This window comes from Raphanus sativus, chromosome 3 (assembly GCF_000801105.2).
Source record: "Raphanus sativus cultivar WK10039 chromosome 3, ASM80110v3, whole genome shotgun sequence".
Lineage (NCBI taxonomy): Eukaryota > Viridiplantae > Streptophyta > Magnoliopsida > Brassicales > Brassicaceae > Raphanus > Raphanus sativus.
This window is the reverse complement of record NC_079513.1, coordinates 17654308-17678676: the sequence shown is the minus strand read 5'-3', so window position 1 is coordinate 17678676 and position 24369 is coordinate 17654308. Positions and strand designations below refer to the sequence as shown.

At 35.6% G+C, this 24369-nt stretch overlaps 3 protein-coding genes and 1 non-coding gene across 4 annotated transcripts; 1 reads left to right on the top strand and 3 right to left on the bottom strand.

Annotated features, from left to right (window-relative positions):
* Positions 1–378: 378 nt before the first annotated feature.
* On the bottom strand, positions 379–6090 carry LOC108830420 (receptor-like protein EIX2). The gene is made up of 2 exons (XM_018604019.2): positions 3420–6090; positions 379–1574 (listed from the first exon to the last, which is right to left on the bottom strand). The coding sequence occupies exons 1-2, from the start codon at positions 6088–6090 to the stop codon at positions 379–381; spliced, it is 3867 nt and encodes a 1288-aa protein (XP_018459521.2).
* A 2144-nt stretch (positions 6091–8234) lies between these two features.
* On the bottom strand, positions 8235–9587 carry LOC108830419 (receptor-like protein EIX1). Its single transcript, XM_018604018.1, has one exon. It carries the CDS (start codon positions 9585–9587, stop codon positions 8235–8237), a length of 1353 nt encoding a protein of 450 aa, XP_018459520.1.
* A 7159-nt stretch (positions 9588–16746) lies between these two features.
* TRNAT-AGU (transfer RNA threonine (anticodon AGU)) lies at positions 16747–16820 on the bottom strand. Its single transcript has one exon. It is a non-coding gene; the product is annotated as a tRNA-Thr (tRNA).
* Positions 16821–18440: 1620 nt separating this feature from the next.
* LOC108830426 (serine/threonine-protein kinase STE20) lies at positions 18441–24369 on the top strand. Its single transcript, XM_018604024.2, has 9 exons — positions 18441–18603; positions 19159–22150; positions 22247–22306; positions 22589–22741; positions 23075–23235; positions 23324–23471; positions 23553–23675; positions 23782–23869; positions 23978–24369. The coding sequence occupies exons 2-9, from the start codon at positions 19298–19300 to the stop codon at positions 24166–24168; spliced, it is 3777 nt and encodes a 1258-aa protein (XP_018459526.1). The 5' UTR covers positions 18441–18603; positions 19159–19297; the 3' UTR covers positions 24169–24369.

Below are 24369 nucleotides of genomic sequence, written 5' to 3'. Positions count from 1 at the left end.
TGAAGTTGTGGAGAGCCATTGTTGTTGTCACAATCTTAACCTAAAGGCAGCTCTATGTGTAGAGAAACTAAAGTGGCTCTTTCTCTTGTTGAATGTGTGCACTGTTCTTGTTAAGCGTGAACTATTTAGATTTAACCTGGAGAAGCTCATGTGAATTTGCGGCTTTTCAAAGGATTGATTGGTTCATTTTGGCAAGTGATCCCATGGACTTATGCACAAAATTTGTCTTGGTGAATAGAATACAATGAAAAGAGTTCTTTTGCATAAGTTAGAAGTCATGACACAACTACCTCATGTAAGTTGTTACAACAACGTCAGCATAGAGCTGGTAACTTTATTATTAATATTGGACATGTACATTTTCTTAGCACCTTATGCTCAATTAACTACAGCAATTTGCTGCTTCCTTGGACACTTTTTAGGAAGTGGTTTCCCACAGAGTAACTCATTTCCCTCGTAAATGTACGGTTCTTTAAACTTCAGATTCTTAGGTATTCTCCCCTCCAGTTTATTGAACGTAAGATAAAGTTCCTTCAGCGAAGAGATCCCTGCCAAGCTCTGAGGAATAGCACCAGAAAACATGTTATTTGATAGATCAAGCGTCTCCAAGCGATCAAGCTTCCCCAAGCTTTCCGGGATTTTCCCATTCATGGAATTGAGATGAAGTGAAAGTTTCTTCAGTGACGCCATGTTTCCTACGGAGGAAGGGATCGAACCCGTGAAGGAATTCAACGAAAGATCCAGAATCTGCAGATTCCTCAAAGCTCCAAGCACCTCAGGCAATGTCCCATTCAAACTGTTGGAATTAAGAGCGAGATAGACCAAACCATCTCCTTTGTTTTTGGACAAGGCGTCAAGGAACATGTGGATTTTACCTTGGAAAGAGTTTTCAGAAAGGTCAAGATGCTTCAGCTGAGGAAGGTCTCCAAGAACCGCTGGAATTTCTCCTGAGAGTCTACTATAAGACAGATCAAGTGTCTCTAGAAGCTTCAGATTCTTGAATCCCGAAGGAATCGAGCTATGGAGATCAGAGAATTGGAGGAATACCTTTCGGAGGCTGGTGAGATCAAATATCCAGTTGGGTATCGGCGAATTGAGAGAGTTTCGAGACAAATCAAGAACTTCAAAGAGCTTCAGATTTGAAGACGAAGGAAAAGAGAGAGGTAAGCTCTTGAGCTCACAGTTGAATAAGTGCAACTCCTTCAGCCTCGAGAGTCTACTGAAATCCTGTAACCAAGTTTCACCAGCAGCGCTCAAACTCACAAACCCCATGTTGAGGTAAGTCAGTGAAGAAGAAAAACCCGAAAGCCACCCAAGGTTGCTTGCACGCAAATTATATGAACTTGAACCATCGTAACTAAACGTCTGAGCGTACAAATCAAGAGACTCGAGCTTCGACAAATTCCCAAGACTGGCAGGAACTTCACCATAAAACGACGAGAATGAAAAATTCAGGTACCTTAGACTATCAATGCTGCCGATGAACTCGGGGATCTCCAGGAAGTTGAAATCATTTGAACTCAAGTCCAAGTAGCTCAAGAACTTGAGACGGGTCAAAGACGGATGTATCTTACCTCCCAAGCCACCCTCTTTTAACCCACCTTAAAGCCTAAGTGTTTGATTCGGGTTTCTGAGATCAATCTTGATGACATGGCTGGTTCTGCGGTCGCAGAGAACACCGCGCCAGTTGCAGCAGTCCGGTCAAGACCAAGAAGAGAGTCGACCAGAAGGATCAGTAAGTGATTGTTTGAAGGTGAGAAGAGCTTGGCGCTCGGTGGATATACATTTAGTACTATTAGATGCTGATCCCAAATCGGGTTTTTTGAGCAGGAAGATGAAAATCAGAAAGGAGAAGAAGAAGGAGCTTGGCCTGAAGTTGAGTCTGAGGTCCATACTTCAAGTTATATGTTTGCTTGTTTCGTTTTACTCTCTTTTTTGTCAAACGTTAATATATAGATGTGCTTAGACGCAGACATATTAGACTATTACATTTATATATATCTAACTACGAATATGGACACGTGAAAAATGGCTGGCGTGTCACCACGGATGTGGCAGCTCAGTTGGTTTAAGCGCAGCCGTTGGTGGTGTTGCGCTTCTGGGTTTCCACAGTAGGAGGAGTGTCCAGGGCCTTAACAGGTACATACGCAGGCTGGCTCCGGGCCTAGGTAGGGGGATTAGGGCCGAAGGCCCGAACCTCCGACCTGGTTAATCAAAAAAAAAAAAAATGGCTGGCGTGCATGGAAATAAGTGCATGGGAGGGCCACTCCTTGATTTGATTTGATTTTTTTTTGATAAAAAAACTCCTTGATTTGATAGTAAAATAGTTATTATTTATTTCCTCAGGATGTGGATCTTGCCTACTACACGTGATTTTTTTTGGTAATCTGATGAACACGATTTAGTACTAAACTAGATCAAGATCCACGTCTTCAAGGAGTGAGCATTATATATACATATTTTTACATATTTACATATTTACATATTACAAAATAATAAAATAATAAATATTTATTAAATAATAAAGAAACATTAAGTTATTACATATATGGTTAAATTGGTGCAAACACTTAAATCAAAACAATCACTGTTATTTATGTAACTAAATCTAAACAATCCATTTTATCTATTTTAAATGATATATAATTTAATTTAATTTAAATGATACTAACATAGAAATATAGTATATTTTATTATAGTTATATATTAAATGAGACTTTCTACTCATATAATGTTGTGATCATTTGTATTTTCTATAAGAATTTTTTTAAAATCATTGTTAACAAAAATTTCAATATAAGACTTAATTTAATAGTAATTTATATTCATTTTAAAAAGTTTCAATAAAATTTTTAATATGAAATATTATGATTTTTAATCTGAATATTTATTAAATGATATTTCTTAATCATATGGTTTTATGATCTTTTGTATCTTGTTATAAAAAAAAAATCTTTGGTCACAAAATTTTTATTGTTAGATTTTTAACAGTTTTATTAGTTTATAAACATTTTAAAAATTTAAAATACAACGCATAACAAAAAATCTAAAATTTTCTTATATGGATAATGTAATTTTTGATTTATTTTGATAATATGGAATTAAATAAAATGATAGATTATACATAATTTTTATTATTTAACTTTCCTTTGTAGGAATAAATTTTTCATATCATTTCATTTCATAAATTTAAGGAAAAAAAGCAATTTGTATACAATATACATATAACTTTCCTTTGTAGGAATAGAAGTCATGACTAAAGCAGACAAGACTAACTCCGGTAAGTGGTTACAACATCGAGCTGATAACTTTTGTTAAATATTGGAAAGTAAACAGATACATTGTCTTAGCATCTTATGCTCAATTAGATACAACAGTCTACTGTTTTTTTGGACACTTTTTAGGAAGTGGTTTCCCACAGAGTAACTCATTCCCAACGTAAATGGACAGATCGTTAAACTTCAGCTGCTTAGGTATGCTCCCCTCCAGTTTATTGAACGAAAGATTCAGGGTATTCAGAGAAGATATCGCTGCCAAGCTCTCAGGAATGGAACCAGAAAGCCTGTTTCTTGATAGATCAAGCCTCTCCAGGTGACCAAGTTTTGAAATATTCCCGGGAATGCTTCCTGCTATGGAGTTTCTTGATAAGTTCAGGATTCGAAGGTAAGCGAGGTCTAGGATCTCCCCTGGGATTTCTCCGTTTAAGTTGTTTCCAGAAAGATCTATGCTATCGCGTATCTCTTGGTATACATAGTACTCGTCAACGCTTTTATGCTGCACAATGGCTGTGAGATTGCCGATGCATTTCGGAATCGGGCCAGATAGTTTGTTTTCGGAGAGATCCAGAATGTGTAGACTCGGGGCGCTGCATAGATCATCTGGGATTTGACCATCAAAGGAGTTACTCTGCAAACGAAGCATGGACAAAGAAGACAGCTTACTTAGCCACGATGGAATTTTCCCAGTCAGCTTGTTTCCTCCAAGATCAATGTGTTTAAGGTTAGAGCAGTTCTGAAACGTGTCTGGAATATTACCTTCCAATGCATTCTGGTTCAAAAGCAAGTCACCAAGACGAGGTATCACAGAGAGAGACTCTGGTATTTCGCCTGATATGATGTTCTCCGACCCGTCGATTTCATAAATCTGGGAAGAACTTTGCCAGCATTTTGGGAAACTACCAGAGAAACGGTTGTTTCTTAGATTGAGACTTTCCAGTCCTGTGAGTTGACATAGAGATGATGGGATTTCTCCGGTGAAGCTGTTATGAAAGAGGTTGATCTTTCTCACTCTTGGCATCAAGACATCAATGTCAGCTGGAAGAGAGCCCGAGAAGTTGTTCTGGTAAAGACAAAGCTCTTCTACATTTGCTATCCAACGAGGGAAAGGGCCTTCGAAGTTGTTGGAGCTCAAATCGAAGGCTGCTAAATTCGGGAACACAAGGTTTTGAGGTAATGTACCTTTGATTCTGTTGTTTTCTAGATACAGTTCAGTTACATCGGAAGCTATTCTCGAGAACCAGCTGTGAGGTATTTTATCTGCAATCCCTGTGTTCCTAAGTGTGACGGAGTTGAGTTTGTTTTGCACTTGAAGCCACATTGGAAACGACGGGCCGATCAGGCAGTTCTCTATGTTGATCAGCTCCAGTCTGAAAGGAGGAACCCATGTAGATGGCAGATTGATGACGACAGATCTGTTTGGTTCAGTTCTGAGACTGAAGCTCTTCAAGCTTCTAAGATTGACGAAATGAGACTTCAGCAGAACACCTTCCCATTTGTTCTCCCTCAAGTTAAGATCCACAAGCTCCTCAAGCTTCCCCAAGCTGTCTGGGATAGTCCCGTCCATGTCATTGAAAGAAATATCAAGTTTCTTCAGTGACGCCATGTTTCCTACCGAGGAAGGGATGGAGCCCGTGAAGTGATTGCCTGTAAGTTCCAGAATCTCAAGATTCCACAACTCTCCAAACGACTCAGGCAATGTCCCTTCTAAACGGTCGAAATTAAGACGGAGAGAGAGCAAACTGCTGTTTCCTTTGTTTTTGGACAAGGCGTCGAGAAACCTGTGGATTTGACCTTGGAAAGAGTTCTGCGAAAGGTCGAGATACTTAAGCCGAGGAAGGTCTCCAAGAACCGCCGGGATTTCTCCCGAGAGTTCGTTGCTAGACAGAACTAACGTCTCTAGAAGCTGAAGCTTCTTGAATCCGGGAGAAATCGACCCCAGGAGACGAACCTCTTGGAGGAATAGCTTTCTGAGACTGGTGAGATCGAATAGCCAGCTCGGTGTCGGCAAATAGAGAGAGTTTTGAGACAAATCAAGAACTTCAAGGAGCTTCAGATTCGCAGACGAAGGCAAAGAGAGGGGTAAGCTCTTTAGCTCACAGTTGGACAAATGCAACTCTTTAAGCTTCGAGAGTCTACTGAAATCCTCTAACCAGGTTTCACCAGCACCGCTCAGATTCACAAACCCCAAGTTGAGGTGAGTCAGTGAAGAAGACAGACCTGATAGCCACCCGAGGTTGCTTGCGCGCAAATATTTCTTATAGAAATAGTTACTAAACGGCTGAGCGTACAGATCAAGAGACTCGAGCTTCGACAAGTTTCCAAAACTAGCAGGAACCTCACCGGAAAGCGTTGTGAATGAAAGATTGAGGTACCTTAGACTAACGATGCCGCCGATGAACTCCGGGAACTTCAGGAACTTGAAATCATTTGAACTCAAGTCCAAATAGCTCAAGAACTTGAGACGGGTCAAAGACGGATTTATCTTGCCCCCCAAGCCACCCTTTTGAAATGTACCATAATAGTCATAGGGTCTGAGTGTTTGATTCGGGTTTCTGAGATCAATCTTGATGACGTGGCTGGTTCTGCTGTCACAAAGAATACCGCGCCAGTTGCAACAGTCCGGTCCGGACCAAGAAGAGAGTCGACCAAAAGGATCAGTAAGTGATTTTTTGAAGGTGAGAAGAGCTTGGCGCTCGGTGGATATACATTTAGGACTAGAGGCTGATCCCAAATCAGGTTTTTGGAGAAGATAGATGAAAATCAGAAAGGAGAAGAAGAAGAAGCTTGGCCTGAAGTTGAGCTTGAGGTCCATACTTTAGTTATGTGTTTGTTGGTTCCGTTCTCTCTTCTTTTGTCAAACGTGTATATATATAGATGTGTTGAGACGCAGACATTTTAGGCCTAATATATTTTTTTTGGTCAAAAGACCTAATATATTTAAATACGAATATGAACACGTGAATATTGGCTGGCGTGAATCGAAGTAAGTGCAGTTCGATATTTGAACATCATTACAAGGCTCGTGGTACTGTTTTGTGGGACGACCACTTCTTGATTTAATATTAATAACAGCGATTATATATTTTCTTAAGATTTGGATCTTGCCTATGACTCTCACCGACGCAATTTCCACTTTACTTGTTTAACATAGTTTCCACATTACGAGTTTTTGGTTTTCACGATGGAGACTAGACATGGGCATCTCGTGTGTATCAGTTTGGGTATTAGATAATTCTGGTAGGGGTTGGAGGATTAATATAAGAACAACTAAAAATTTTGGCTCGATTTCGGTTCAGATAGTTTCATGTTCGAGTTGAGTTGGTTCACATATTTATTAGGATACCACACAGTTCAGATTCAGTTCAGTTATTGTTGTAATTCGATATAAGATAAAATATTGGATATTTCAAATACAATATTGCATAATTCGGATGATTCGGATAATTTAAATTATTTCAGATTAAAATATCATTTTATGGTTAATTTGGATAATTTTAAATAATTTAATTGTTTTCAAATACTTTGTTTAATAGAATTTTAAACTATATTTATATATGTGGTTATTGAAACTAAGCATATATACAAAAAGAACTGAAACTAAGCATATATACAAAAATATACAAGTATTAGTTACATACATATCAATAACCACATATATAAATATAGTTTAAAATATATAAATACTTATATATTTTTGTATATACCCTTTGGTCCACTGGTTTGACTAAGAGTTCATTAATGCTTTTACATCCGGAGATCTGGGGTTCAAACCCTAGAAAATACCAAATTATGCAGATTATGGAGAAACATGTTACATGAGATCTTCAGCTTGGTGCATGGCGTACCATCGAACATGAATCTCATAGAACAGCTCGGAGTTGCAGTCAGGCGTGTATTCTCACAAGGTGGTTGAATTGTCGGCTGTAAAATCGTCTTTGTAATATTCTCATAGTTGTAATAGTATAATTAATCGATAATAATCGATCCAGACGTTAAAAAAAAAATAACAATCACTTATATATTTAGTTTTAGATATTTGAAATCAGGTTTGATTTGATTCACTGAATTTATGATTCACTGGTACAACTTTATTATTTCAGAAATAGACAAAACCAATTTATTATTTCATAAGAAAAAAATAGTCAAATGCTCGGTGTATGTTTTTTCTAATATAAAGTGGCTAGACAAGTAAACAAACACTAAAAGTATAAGCTAGATGATGTAAGCTTATGAAGTGGTTTAATAATTGTCAATTTTTTTTTTGTAAACTTCAAATAAATGAGAACTATACTTTCTGAATACTTACCAATTTAGACATTTGACTGTGTTTTTTCTTATGAAATAATAAATTGGTTTTGTCTATTTCTGAAATGATAAAGTTGTACCAGTTGTACTAATTTATTAGTATGCTATATAATGAAAGTTTATATTAGTTATATAAATTGTTTATATGTTTAATTAACTTAACTCATTTTATGATGAATTCCAATGTTTTTTATGTATACATGTGTTCAATTGCATTAACATGGTTGGAGTGCACAATTAATAAATTTGGGGAGAAATCAAAGAGAACTTTGTATATTGGAAGTTTCGAGATAAAAATTAAAAATAATCAAAAGATGAGAGATCATTTGTGCAATTATAAGAAAGGGTTGAAGTGCAAATTGAAATCTTAGGGGTTAATTTATATATGATTATGATGATTTAAGAGATTGTAAGAAAAACAAGCAAAATCTAAAAACTGAAGGACCATATACACAAATAATGAAAAGATGGTCACCATCGAACTCTGTAATGAAGAGCTGGAAATTATATTGTTTATTGCATTAACTTTGTCTTAACTGGCCAGGTTCCTGTAAGTGGTTACAACATCACCATCAGCGTAGAGCTGATAAGTTTATTATTAATGTTGGGGAGCAAAAAAAGGTACATTGCTTTGCAAGGTGCTTCTTACGCTCAATTAACTACAACAGTCTGCTGCTTCCTTGGACACTTCTTAGGAAGTGGTTTCCCACAGAGTAACTCATTTCCAACGTAAATGGACGGATCTTCAAACTTCAGCTGCTTAGGTATGCTTCCCTCCAGTTTATTGTACGAAAGATTCAGCGTATGCAGAGAAGATATCGCTGCCAAGCTCTGAGGAATGGCACCAGAAAACTTGTTACTTGATAGATCAAGCGTCTCTAGATTCCTCAACGCTCCAAGCGACTCAGGCAATGTCCCTTCTAAACGGTTGGAATAAAGACGGAGAGAGAGCAAGCTGCTGTTTCCTTTGTATCTGGACAAGGCGTCGACAAACCTGTGGATTTGACCTTGGAAAGAGTTTCCGGAAAGGGTGAGATACTTAAGCCGAGGAAGGTCTCCAAGAACCGGTGGAAGTTCTCCTGAGAGTAGATTATGAGTCATATCTAGTGTCTCTAGAAGCTGAAGCTTCTTGAATCCGGAAGGAATCAAGCCCTCGAGTTCACACTGTTTGAGGAGTAGTTTTTTGAGGCTGGTGAGATCGAATAGCCAGTTTGGTATCGGCGAGCTGAAAGAGTTTTCAGACAAATCAAGAACTTCAAGGAGCTTCAGATTCGCAGGCGAGGACAAAGAGAGAGGTAAGTTCCCGAGCCCACATTTGTGCAAATGCAACTCCTTAAGCTTCGAGAGTCTACTGAAATCCTGTAACCAGGTTTCACTGCTCATACCCACATGCCTCATGTCGAGGTAAGTCAGTGAAGAAGACAGACCCGAAAGCCACCCGAGGTTGCTTGCCCGCAAATAAAACCAAGGATGATATAAGGAAGGCTCTGGTCCAGTGTTCAGATCAAGAGACTCGAGCTTCGACAAATTTCCAAGAACGGCAGGGACCTCACCGGAAAAAGATGAGAATGAAAGATTCAGGTACGTTAGACTAACGATGTGGCCGATGAACTCGGGGATCTCAAGGCCGTTGAAATCATTTGAACTCAAGTCCAGATAGCTCAAGAACTTGAGACTGGTCAAAGACGGATTTATCTTGCCCCCCAAGCTACTCCTTTTAGACTCATCGAAGTGAACTAGTTGGTTTGGGTTTCTGAGATCAATCTTGATGACACGGCTGGTTCTGTTGTCGCAGCCAACACCGCGCCAGTTGCAGCAGTCAGGTCCAAACCAAGAAGAGAGTCGACCAGAAGGATCAGTAAGTGATTGTTTGAAGGTGAAAAGAGCTTGGCGCTCGGTGGATGTGCATTTAGGATTAGATGCTGATCCCAAATCAGGTTTTGAGAGAAGAAAGATGAAAATCAGAAAGGAAAAGAAGAAACTTGGCCTAAACTTGAGGTCCATGCAGAGGCGTGCCTCATGTGTAATCAAAAAGGTTTTTGCTTCAGGCCCCAAAAATATATACAAATTTTAGGACCCAAAATTCTCCAAAAATCTGGTGTAGCATAGTGGTTTTAGTGAACACACTATAATGTCATCCTACGTTCGATTCCCCCATTGTTGCTTTTCAATTCTTTTATCAGAAAAAATTATTTCTGTTATATTGTCAACTTCCCAAAATCAGAAAAAGAAAATCTCTTTAGTGATCCCCAAAATTCCTAAATAGAAAAGACATAAATATCTCAACTACTTTATACATGATCTATCTATATTTTCATGTTGTACATCTTATTTCTCACGCAGTATCCTAGCATTTTTTTTCATTGTTCATTCTGTGCTTCTAGCCTTCTATCAACAAGTGTATCTTTTTATTTAATCATCACCATTTTTTTTTTAAACTAATCACCATCACCATTTCTTATTGTATCAAAATATATGTTTCTTTCCGTATAGACCGCATCGATATCATTTTTTCTAGTGCTTTTAGTTTTTTTTAATTAAGTTAACATTTCACACTAGTAAGGAATCTAGATTATGAAAATTTGGTGAAAAGGTTTATTGAAAAAGAGAAGAGAAAAATTATGTCGTAGTTTTATATTATTATTTTAGTTTTTCTTTATGCTATTTTAACTATAGTTATATTTTAGTCAAAAAAAAATTTGGTTAAAAACCCCATTTTTATACTTGCCTCAAGTCCCTGTAGACCTTCGCACGGCACTGGGTCCATGCTTCAGTTATGTGTTTTCGTTATGTTCTCTTCCTTTTGTCAAACGTTAATTTATAAATGTTTGAAAGCCATGACATATTTGACCACCGCTACATTTTCATATATTTAATTAGGAGTATAAACACGTGATAAAAGAGCTGGTGTGCATGGAAGTAAGTGCAGTTCGATCTTTGAGCTCATCACATGGCTCGTGGTAGTGTTGCCTGGGACGACCACTCCTTGACTTGATAATATCTAGACGATAACCCGTGTGTATGCGTGCAGTGCAGTGATTTTTTTACATTAATATTTCTTTATTAAATGATTTTAACAATTTATAACACTGCAATTTTTATCAATTATAAAATGACAAATACAAATATTGGTATCTTAAATGTATCACTGTTGAAGAGTTAGCATATTACATCTCATTTTATTTAGTTTAAAAATTTCATATGCATAAAAAAAATTAAGTTTTGCGCTTGACACAAATCACCAAAACCAGATAGACAACATCAATTGTAAAATGATGAAAGTGATTAGAATTTTTGTTCAATTTGTTTACTATTGACTCTTCATAAGTGATTTCATTTTCTACCTTCATAAAATTGTGCTTTCGTTCTTGTTTCACTGATATGAGTCTTTTTTTCTTTTTTAACTTATTATGTGAATTCGGTGAATTAATAAGTGTCAACTTAAAAAGATGGCCATTTGTAAAAATTAGTTCCAATCCAAATACATATCTAAGAATCAATTTTTTTTTTAAAGAAAATCACCTTCAAATTGTATTCACAGATTAGTGCTTAAATCTAATATATCAAGCTGTTATAGAATATAAGTGCACATTCGAAATATAAATGTCTGTCTAGTATATATTCACGAGTTCGGTCTAAAAATCATCTAGCTAAAACAACAAAACAAATAACTTATTTTATTAACCTATGCTTTTGAGGTTTAACCATTCTAATAGATGTCACATATTGTATAAACTAAGAGCTGTTTAATTTATTAAATAATAAATCAAAAAACCTATAATAAATAGTTCAAGTCTCTCCTTCTTATAATTATAATAGCTAGATGGGATAATAAGGAAAAACAGATATTAGACAAATGATCAAATCTCCATTCTTTGAACAAACTCAAAAGGAGGTAATTAGAATATTGTTATGATATTTCATTAAAAGCTCTTTATGAATAATAATAAAGACTAACTCATTTAATCTAAATGAAATGATATATATATATGTGTATATATAGTGCTTCCAATATTAAAAGTCACTTCGATTTTGAAGAAGTGTATTTCTGGAATTGTCATGATCAAATAACATATTAGAAACTACCAATTAAAAAAATAATTTGTATATATAAAAGTATATAAACTAGAGTGAGAACATAAATCAAAACCAATACTTTTTTTATATTTACAATCATGTTTTTGGTATAAAAATCAAAACAATCATGTTATTTACCTTATGTGGTATATAATTAAAAATTAATATATTTTTGGTATAAAAATCAAAACAATCATTTTATTAACCTTATGTGGTATATAATTAAAAATTAGTTATAAATATATATATATTATATTTTAATATAAATATTTATTATTGACACTTCATAATCGTATGATTTTATTAACATTCTTATATTTGATGTAACAAAAACTTAAACCGTTAATCACATATATTTTTAATGTGAGATTTTTCAATACAAGTTTCAAAATTAAAATATTAAGATCTCTATCATTTTTCAGTGCAGATTTTGAAATTTATATATTTATGTATTTTATATAGTAGATAATTTAATTTATATATATGAATGAGACTTCGTAGTCATACGATTTATGAGTATTTGTATCTTGTTTGAACAAAAAACAAATAAACCATTGATAAAAAAATCAATGTGAGACTTTTACCATTTTTAGTAATTTTATAGTTGTTTCAAAAAGTTCAAAATATAATATATAAGAAAAAATCTAAATTTTTTTATTATATGTTTAATGTGATTGTTTAATTTTTTAATAACATAAAACTAAATAAAAAGAAGAGATGATAAAATAATTGTTATCAAATATGTGTAATTCATAATCATTCATTGCCGTATATATGTAAGTTATATTAGATAATTTTGTAGGTTTTATTTAAGTAAATAGTTGAGGATATTTTTTGTACTCTAATAGTTAATACTAATAATTAATTTGATAGTTAGTTTAATAAAAACTATAATATATATTTGACCACCATTACATGTTCATATATTTAATTACTTCTATGCACACCAGCTATTTTTTTTTGAAAAAAAATAGCTGGTGTGCATGGAAGTAAGTGCAGTTCGATATTTGAGCATCATCACATGGCTCGTGGTAGTGTTTCCTGACCACTCCTCGACTTGATGTGGATCTTGTCTACTACTCTCACCGACTCAGTTCCCATTTGACTTGCAAATTCAGAAAGGGCTTCTTAGGCCTGCAAATAATTTTCTGATATCTTTGGATGCCATAGAGAAGAAGGAAGTCGTTTTAGGCTTCCGTTAGGGTGTTAGATTTACCATGATGCAGTACTAAATAGTTTAGCTTAATTATTTGTTTCCACTGCGGCTAATGGTGTCAACAAGTCCATGTAAATTGGTTATGCTGCTTTTAGTACAGGTATTAAAATAGCCAAATAATTTTGAAAACTAGATTTTGACCCGCACGCCCGTGCGGGTGTATATTTTTATAAAATATTTTATTTTTCATGTCAATATTAGAGTTTGGCAAAAAATCCGAATCTAAAAAATCGAACCGATTCCGATCCAAAAAAGTACAAAACCCGAACCGGAATTGATTAAATATCAAAATTTTGGTATTTAGAGAACCGAAACTGATTCCGATCCGACCAAAGTATTTCAGATACTTGAATGTATTTGAAATAGATTTATATACTTGTATATATATTATTTTTTAGACTTAATGTATATAAAAACATCTAGAATATATATGGTACTTATAAGTTGGTTTAAATAATTGAAAATATATATAAATAGTCAAATGTAAATATCTAAAATAGTTAAAGTATACTCAAATCACCAAAAATACTTAACATAATTATTGATTATCTTTCCAAATATTTAAATCAAACCAATTTATATGTTAAGTTCAGGTATTTTGATATATGTTATTCAAATTTATTTGTAATATATTATTTTGTTTATATATTTTGAGAAATTTAAAGTATATAATGAATTTAAATGAGTTATCCGAACCTGAACAAACCCACAAAGACCCGAATTCAAATCCGAACAAAAATTTATAAATATCCGAATGGAACTGAAATCTTTGATCCCAAAAAACCAAAACCCAAACAGACCTAAACCGAACTCGAATGGGTACCCGAATTCCCACACCAAATTCACAATCTATTTTTTTCCTTTAAAAACACATCAAGCATATAATTAATAGTATTTTATATGTACTATCATATAAATAATCACATATATTACATTTTCAATAATGACATATATTGAAAGCATTTTTTATAATGATTATTGGAAATTTTTTTAGTAAAAATAATTTTTTGAATATATGTATATTTGAAATCAATTTTTGATATAAATCAACTTTAAATTATTATTTTGATTTGAAATACTTATATAAATTTTAAATTTTGTTTTATGATTATTTTAGACAAATGATATTTTTTAGATAATTAGATTAGCTCATTTTTTGTATATTTTAAAATTGACATAAATATATAGTTTCTCATGATATAATAGATTTCCAATTTTTCTTAATAACATAAATTTTTTTTTCTTAATATACTGTTATCTATATTTTCAAATAATATTATATCATTTTTATATTGCTATTCATGTTTCCAAATAAACATATTTTTAAAAAATTGATATTCATGTTTTTAAACAAACCTATTTTTTAACTGTTATCCAAATTTACAAACAAACATCTTTTAAAAATTGTTATCTATGTTTCCAAACAAATTTAATTTGTACTTCAATTTTAATAAGGTAGATTAAAAATAGTAAATACCTATATATTGTCATGAAATCACTGTTTATAATAAAAACTATAGATGCAGTGAAATCAGCCAATCGGGTCATTAGTAGCCAACAATTTAATCAATGATTTATTTATGCTCCATATTTTAGTTATTGTGAGAGATTGTGCATATCTACTGAGATTTTGTTTTGAAATTTAAGGTAACTAACATTTAAAAAGATATTCCATTAATTATACTTAATTTCCGATTTTATTAAAAGAATATTAATATTAATGGCACAAGTTGGTAAATATTAAGAAGAATTAATGGTGATTTTTTATTTGTATTCACTTTTAATAAAATAGATTGTTTTTTCCCAAAAAAAAACTTCACGTTGTACTCGCGAACTGGTTTTGTAGGTTTCATCTCCTTAAGAAAAACAAAATTTTGGTTGGTGCCATACTACCATATTGTTCTTTGTTTGTTCTGTAAGTAGAAGAAATATAAATGTATAAGGCTGTGACTCATGCGTATCAATATAGAACATTATTATCTTTGTATTTAATAGTTAGATTTTGTGGAGTGTATAACGCAAGAGATCTAGATTGTAGGCATATATATGTAAATTAGTTGATACAGCTTAGAATATTCCTTTTCTTGTTTATAACCGAGGGATAACAACAATGCATAACGAAAAGAAAGTAATGTTCAGCGAATTAATGATCTAGCGAAATTATAATATAAATAGGCAATGAATATAAAATAGCTGTTTAATGCTAGTGGCAATTGAATGTAATTTTTGTGCAACTTTAGGGGCTAATTCATTTTTGTATTTCAGTTTTAATAGTTTAGATAGTTTAAATAATTTTGAAAATAGTTAATAAAGTTGTGTATTAATATAAAATTTTCTCTTCTAAAACATTCAAATCTAACTTCCCTGGCGACAGCGGCAGTTTCATGATAGGTTCCATCGTATACGTAAAGGTAAGGGTTTACGAATGCGATCGTTGAGTAAGATACTCAATCGTAGTTCTTCTATCCCACCATCCTCCTCATTTGTCGTGGAAGTGTTCGAGAGTTCTTGTTGTTTTTGTTTGTGGCAATTTCTTGAATGTATGAGACTTCTTGTAATGTTATTTAATTCTTTGAAATTTGAGTCTTAATTACGTCCAAATAAAATCTTTTCAAATTTATTTATTTACTATATAAATATATATTCATATTTATTTAAAATATTAATGTTATAATTCGTTTTTCACTTTACAAATCTTTTAAATATTTAATTAATTTCGTAATTAATAATAGATTAGATGTATATTTTATTTTTATTAAAATAAACATTTTAAAATTGAAAAATTTACTGTAAATAATCCAAAAATTTTGGGGTAAAAAAGTCTAAATAACCAATAGACAATATAAGAAACCTCAAAAAAATAGATAATAAACAAAAAAATTAGATTTAAAATGACAAAATAAACACCATGTATTATGTTTAATAATTTTAAATGAAGCTCTCTTTTTATAAATTACACTTAATATAAGTTATTCAGTCAAAGATTTAATTCATACAAATAATCCGGTTAACATGCATGACCAAAATCTAAAATACAATTACAATCCCAAGGAAATTAATATCTAAGTTAATATTAAAGTGAACATAGTTTGTCGTAGATATCACATAATGTAATGTAAGGTTTTAGTTGGTGTTCATGTTTTAATAAAAATGATATTATTAATAATTTGAAACAATAAATTAAATTATTGTATGCAAACTATGAAATTTTTGTGTTTGAAAATATTTATTCTATTAAACTATTAGCAATATGGTAATTATTAAAATTATACACCACTAATCATATAAATCAAATATTTATATGTATGAAATGAAAATAATCATCCGCACAATTGTGTAGATCAAGATATAGTTCTAGATTAAAACTGCAAATTAAAAATGGGCTTCTCTGTCTCATTACATTTTGAATATTTTTGGATGTCTTGTGGACTTCAAAAAGCATTCAAATTTAGTTTCTCTCCCGATAGGGCCGATACAACGGTTTCATGATCGGCTACTTCGCAGCTCGTATACAGAACACTTCTTGGGTCTGGTGGGATTGTGTGACAGAATTTTAACATCAGGTGTTAAATGAAGGAGAAGAATACAACCTTCTTATATTCTCTACGAGTACTATGACTTCACGTATTCACTTGGCAACCTATGGCGTCTCTTATGCATCATCGTTCATTGAACTCAGTTATCCCTTTTATCAAAACAATAATGCAGACCTACATGTCTCAATACATACAGCTCGATAGCCAAAACACTGGTAATCTTGTTTGGATTTTAGCATAACGTCTAAAGTTTATTTTTTTGTCAGAAATCAAAATTTGTGGCGTCCATCTATTATTCTGAAAGTTATACGCAATGCAAAAATATTACAGAACATGCTTTCATTGAGAGTTGAACTCAAGACCTCCCGCTTACTAAACGGGTGCTCTAACCAACTGAGCTATGAAAGCTTTTGTACAGCTTGTCAACAAAGTATCATAAAGACCATATAAAATTCTGATTGGTCACTGATGCTGGTTGATTTTGAATACTGTAAGAGAGGATGGACTCAAATACTGTACTCTAGATCAGTTCATGGAACGCAGACTAGACTCTGTTTTGGAATCAATTGTACTTTTACAACTCTGAAACGCTACCGAGTAAGCTGCATTTGGATTAATATATGTGTACTTTTGCATCATACTCAAGGACAATGCGATCAAAACATACTATCGAACCCTCCATATGCAAAGTACACAACGACAGCTGCTCGGAACACGCCCTCTGGTCCATATAAGGCAAGAATGGAGTCAAGTTTGAGATGTCTGCGTAGATAAAACCCGCGATGATCATGAATAGCATCACTCAAGTGTTGATAGCAGAAGCTATCCAGGTAAGGTGAGTAATCCAGTCTTTCGTGTGCTTATTGATGCGAGTGTAGCTGAAGAGGCTATAAGACGACTATCAGGCGACCCTCCAGGAGATCAAAATCAGAACAACGACATGTGTTCTGATCCACAGACCGTTTGGTTTGTTATTCAGATGAGTTGCGAAAGTATGAAGTCCATGGTCTAGCAACAGCTGCAGTTCCAACTATACTACCAAGAAGTATATTTCCAGCAGTGATGAACGCTGCGAAATCCCCAAGCTCGATCCGTAAATAGGCGAAGGAACCACCAGCCATGGGGATTTTTTCGCCTATTTACAACTTAGGACTGAACACAACTTAAAGATACCAAAGCTTTGCTTCTTTCCTGATATATACATTCCCCCAGATTACTTTAGAAACCTTATTATTGACAAACTATAACTGAAGAAAGCCAACTCTAGGAGCCTGGCTGACTCCTTGGAGCTGTCTGAGACTCTGACATGCTTGGACTGCAAGGAAACTCGGAAGCAGCGACTTACAGTGGAGCTGCTGCTTATACAAGATCCAGCTAGCCTTTTAAAAAGTTTGACCAGAACGTGAAACAAAGACACCAAGAAGAAGAAGACTACGAAGGGAGGAGAACTCACAGGCTAAGCAATTTCTGTGAAGATAGCCGTAGAGAGTGTGGCTGCGGAGCTGAGCATATATGTAGTGTTTGGTTTCTGAGGCTAACTGGAAAGAAGTTAAAATTATAAATATGCAAAATTATCTAATGATATTTTATTGGCTCTCAGTTGGAAATTTTTTTATATTAAGAATAGTACACTTTATTATGAGAGTTTGTGCCAGTTAGATTACACCTGTATCTTCGCCTGGAATATTTCGAAAAAGCTTTTTGTTTCTCCCAAAAATCAACTTAAAATTTTATACAAAAAAAAAAACCAAAATTCTCTTTGTAAAGTGTACGACAATTAGTTAAAAAAAAATAACTGGACTAGAGTGGTGAATTAACTAATCATCCAATGACTGTCTAGGGAGATGACGTAAGCTTCTTACGTGTATTTTATCTACAAATCATAATTTGGTTTATATATACAATTAAATTAGATTTGCAAGAAAATCTTAGGATTAATAACTATTTAAATTTAAAAATACTCTTACAGAGAGCTCTGAATTTCGAATCGCAGATACTACGAAACAAGTAAAACGTAATTCTCATAAATTAGTTTTTTAAAATAAAAATTACAGATAATAATATCTGGCAGAACGCACACAGAATACATTATTATCTCCGGAGAATATACGAAACTAGAGAAGAGAGATTAAAGGACTCGTCGTCTCCGTCTCCTCCAGCTCATCGATCGTCAAACCCTCAGTCTCTCCTGGTAAAAACCTCTTCCTCACTCTCCTCCTTCGTTTACGCTTCCCTGTTTGATCTTTTCGCTCTGTTGGAAAAAATCGCTGGATGGATCCGATGTGTTTTCCGCTTGAATTTCGTGTGTTATCTTCAAATGACACTCAGATCTTGCGTTATTCGTAGTTTCATGCTTTGATCGGTTTAGGTCTTGGTTCTTAGCTTCAAGTTAACGTGTATTTGAGGCTGTGATTGTGTGTTTTTAGTTCGATCTGTTGATCAATCGATCGATTTCAGTTCAGCGATTCGAGCTACTTGTTGGCGATTGAGTTCTCTCTCATGTGACCTGAATAGTTGAGTTGCCACTTTTAGCTAGTTTCATGGTTGGAAGTAGATTTGCTCTTGAGTAGGTATGAAACATTCGCTTAGACAAAATATATTTATTGAATATTTACCTTTATGCCCCGTAACTGTTTCAAGCCCCAATAAATCTAAGGGCTCTGTGCTTGAGGAGTGCCTTTTTTTTTTGTTTCTCAAGAATATGTTTGATGCTTAAGTAAAATTACTACTCTCTTTCCCGTTTCAGGCACATCAATGAGAGTCTGAGTTGTTTCATGTTATAAGTCCTGCTCTGCGGATGTTTTACAAAGGATGCATATGCAAAGATTTTGACTTGGGCTACGATATGTGGACTTCACGCATCTGGGAAGGAGCTAGTGAACTAGATGGATAGACAATTTGATAAAGATAACATGGATCAAGCGAAGGGTTATGGACACGTTCGGTATACTGCCCCCCCTGACCCTAGGAGTGAGGGGATTGGCTCTATGAATCCAAGGTTTTCTCACGATTCTTCTACTAACGTTAACATGAATGTACGACCTCCAGATTATGGTATTTCGACTCCTGCTCGGCCAGTGCTGAACTACTCCATACAGACTGGTGAAGAATTTGCTTTTGAGTTTATGAGAGATAGGGTGATTATGAAACCGCAGTTCGTACCCAATATGTACAGTGAGCCGCCCGGTGGTATGCCTGTTTCGGTTAATTTAAGTGCTATGGGGATGGTTCTTCCGATGTCAGAGAGTGTTTCTAACACCACGGTGCTTAACGCAGCAGAGAAACGCCATACCTTTGAGCAAGAGAGAAAACCCCCCTCTAGAAATGAAGATAAGAGCTACCATGAGCTGGTCCAGTCAGCCCCGGTTATTTCTTCTAGAAATGACACTGGTCAAAGGGTTCATAGTTTGGTTTCTTCTAGAGCTTCTGATATCTCTTTGAACCAGGCAAAGTTCTTGTGCAGTTTTGGTGGTAGAATCATACCTCGCCCCAGAGATCAGAAACTTAGATATGTAGGCGGTGAAACGCGTATCATACGGATTAGCAAGGATATTTCTTTCCAAGAACTCATGCGTAAAATGTCAGAGATGTTCCCTGAAGTGCGTACCATAAAATATCAGCTGCCAGGCGAGGATCTCGATGCCTTAGTCTCTGTATCTTCTGATGAGGATTTACAAAACATGATGGAGGAATGTAATGTGTTTGGTAGTGGAGGATCTGACAAGCCCAGGATGTTCTTGCTTTCAAGCAGTGATATAGAGGAAGGTCAGTTCGGTATGGAAGCTGCCGAGGGCGATTCTGAGGTTCAGTATGTTGTTGCTGTCAATGGGATGGATCTTAGTTCACGTAAAAGTTCCCTTGGCATAACTGCTCCAGGGAACAATTTGGATGAACTACACAGGAATACTGACAGGGAGGTCAGTCAAGCTGCCACAGAACCAGCAGTAGCTTTGGTTGCTCCCTTGGCTGGTAATGAGTCTTCATTAGCGGGACAAATTTCCCAACCTGTGGCAGGTTTCTCTACTGGAAATGAACCATTTTCACAGCCTTATCTAGGACAGCAAGTGTCCTTCACCGGACTTGGTAACCACCAAGTTTACACATCAGCTCACATGGCAAGCATAGGCTATATAGATGAGAAGGGGTCTGCTCCTTTGCATGTTCAACCACAGCCTCATTATATCCCTTATTCTGTGAATCCTGAAACGCCTCTTCAAAGTGTGGCGCCTCACTATCCACATAAACCTGAGCAAGGAGTTTTGCATGATGAGCGGATCTTTCATGTACAAGATCCAGAAGCTTCATCAAAAGAGGCCAAAATGAGAAGAGATGACTCATTTAAGAAGGTAAATGATTCTGCTAATGTATCTACTGTCGAGACCAATCTTTCAGCAAAAGAACCAAAGATGATGAGAGAATCCTCAATCCCAAGGGTCAGTGAGTATTCCATTTCCTCTACGTCTGGTGATTTGATAGTCCCAGATCGCGTCCTGAAGGAAGAAACTCCAGTTGCCACACAAATATCCGATTCAACACCAGATCCAAGTATCTCAGCTTGTCAAGAGAAGAATCCTAGAAAATCCCAGGATCATGTTGAGAACAATGTTTCAGCAAAGGAGCCAAAGATGAAGTATTCCATCTCCTCTGTATCAAGTGATTCTATGGTCCCAGATCACACCTTCAAGGAAGAAGCTCCTATTTCCATGAAAATATCCAACTCCACACCAGATTCAAGTTCCTTTGTTTATCCCGAAAGAAGCCTCAAAACACCCCAGGAATATGTTCCGAAAACGGCTGCGTTAGATACAGAAAATGAAGGCAAAAAAATCAATCAGGACAACCAATTTTCTCTGCCTGGGAGAATCTCTCCATCGGGGCTTGTTACTTCAGTTGGTGATTCATCGAATGTGAGTAATGTCGACCAGCCGGCGATTCATCAAAGGGTTTTTCATTCTGAGCGCATTCCACGAGATATAGCAGAAAGTAAACGTTTGTCTAAATCTGATGATTCCCTTGGTTCTCAGTTTGTAATGGCTAAGTCAACTTCAGATGCATTCCTACCTATCAGCGAATCAGCTGAAACTTTTCATGAAGCAAATATGGAGTCCCAGAATGTTCATTCTAGCGCACCAGTAAGACCAGCTCCTGAAAGCCTCTGGAAAGCCGAGGGTAGTATCTCACAATCTGAAAAAAGGAACTTGGAACCTAGCGCCCCAGAGCACGTAAGTCATTCAGAGGCTTCAGTTAAGGCTGTTCCACGAGGACACATAGAGAACGGCGATATAGTTGTTGATATCAATGACAGGTTTCCTCGTGATTTTCTAGCTGATATATTGAAAGTGAAAGAGTCTCTAAGCTTCCCTGGATTAGGGCCATTGCATGCTGATGGAGCTGGAGTGAGTTTAAATGTTCAGAATCTTGACCCTAAAAATTGGTCGTATTTTCGAAATTTGGCGCAGGATGAGTTTGAGAGGAAGGATCTATCCCTTATGGATCAGGATCACCCTGGATTTCCCACTTCCCTGACTAATACCGATGGAGTTCCTATTGATTATAGCTACCCACCATTGCAATCTGGGAAAGTTGCTCCAACTCGGTTGAATCCACAAATCCACTTTGATGAGAATATCCAGCCGCATGTGTCAACTGCTGCCGTAGCTGATTCGAGAACAGCAGACACACAAGAAAATTACGGTCAGTCACAGTTCAAAGGTGCTGAAAGCACAGATGCAAATGTGGTACGCTTTTTGTTTTCAACCCAAAGATTGAAAATCTAATAAAATTTCGCTACCGGAAAAAAATACATGTTTCGACTAATATACTTGGATATGTAGAATACTGGAGTTCCTCTTATTGACCTTGTCGCTGAGGACAGTAGCCTCAGGTCTCTGCAGGTATGCCTTAGTTTATGGCTTAACATGTTTACTAGGTATTGAATATACCAGCTCTCTTTTTAACCAGATAACATGTTTACAAGACATGATTAGCTGTCTTTCTATTTTTTGGTATTTTTCTGTTGTTTTAAGGATTTTTTTTAGAAAGAGCACAATGTACGCTGCTTATAGACTAGACTATAGTAGTGCATGTCCCCATTGGCAGCTGAAACCATTGGAGCTTAAGAATTATAATCTCACTCTGTTTTCTCACTGATTGTATCCATTTTATTGCTGTTTCAGGTCATTAAAAATGACGACTTGGAAGAACTGAAGGAACTAGGTTCTGGTACCTTCGGAACTGTTTACCATGGAAAATGGAGGGGTACAGATGTTGCTATCAAGCGAATAAAAAAGAGCTGTTTCATTGGTCGTTCATCTGAACAAGAGAGACTGGTGAGCTTTCTTTCTTATATAGTTGGGTTGTCTGCGGTTTATATATCTGCCACCTCGTGGTTCTCCCAAATTACGTTATTTGTCTGCTTTAGGATCATTAGAGTACTGCTAGAAGACACTACTACTATCTGATCCCAAAACAGAGCCGTTTGTTGTTCTTTTTTCTCTTGCATGAAGCGGCTGTTAGATGCTAGTTATGAGCACGAAGTTGACATTCCCTGTTTAGTTTTACTAAATTTGTCCTCCAGTGCAGAGAAACGGTTCTTACTCTCAAGAAAGCCGCATTAGTTTAACTGATTTTCATTTTCAGTAACCAATGATTGAAAATTGCAGACCTCGGAGTTCTGGCATGAAGCTGAAATTCTTTCCAAGCTACATCATCCAAATGTTATGGCATTCTACGGCGTAGTGAGAGATGGGCCAGGAGGGACTTTAGCTACAGTGACAGAGTACATGGTCAATGGATCGCTTAGACATGTTCTGCTCAGCAACAGGTAACTATTTACACAGCTCTTTGGAATGCTTACTTCATGAAAACAACTTTAGATGGTATACCACCAGTTCACGTTTGGAGAATTACAGGCAGATTGATCGACGTAAGCGACTCATCATTGCAATGGATGCAGCTTTCGGAATGGAGTATTTGCACTCAAAGAACATAGTGCATTTCGATTTGAAGTGTGACAACTTGCTTGTCAACTTAAAGGATCCCGCCCGTCCAATATGCAAGGTAGTTCTCTTGGACAGTTCGATATGTAACATTGCCCATATCGTTTTGCTTATGTGATAAGAGAGATGATGGTTAATGCAGGTTGGTGATTTTGGTTTGTCAAAGATTAAAAGAAACACTCTGGTCAGCGGTGGTGTAAGAGGAACCCTCCCTTGGATGGCTCCCGAACTACTTAGTGGCAGCAGTAGCAAAGTTTCTGAAAAGGTATGAAAACCCAATGCTCTCAAATTAGTGTTGGAAGATGAACACAGAGTTTCTGTGTCCTTTTAAATGATTTTGCAAGTAATGTTTCGCCTTCATTTACATACAGGTCGATGTGTTCTCTTTCGGTATCGTCTTGTGGGAAATTCTTACTGGTGAGGAACCCTACGCCAATATGCATTACGGTGCAATCATCGGTAAGAATTGCTGTCTCTTCTATCATTTATGCTCTCCCGTTTCTTTTCTTACCAAACAAGGTTGAAGCTTATATGTTATGGTTGTCTGAATCTTTTTACCCATTGTAGGAGGCATAGTGAACAATACACTGAGACCAACCGTGCCAAGCTACTGTGACCCGGAATGGAGGATGCTGATGGAGCAGTGTTGGGCTCCTGATCCATTTGTTCGACCTTCCTTCCCAGAGATAGCGAGACGTCTCCGCACTATGTCCTCTGCGGCAAAAGCCCACGCCACCAATCACCAAATCCACAAGTAAATCTATATGTTCATATTATTACCGGTACGTATTTTGTTTCAGAAAAAGGTTTGTGTATAAAAAACATCGTTGCGTCTTCTTTCGGATTTGAGAGTGTTGATTTGTACAAGAAGTCCTAAATACATATTTGTATAGCCATTATTATTATTGTTGAGTGTAAGTAAATTGGTTATGGTACAATGACATTACTCATTTTCTGTA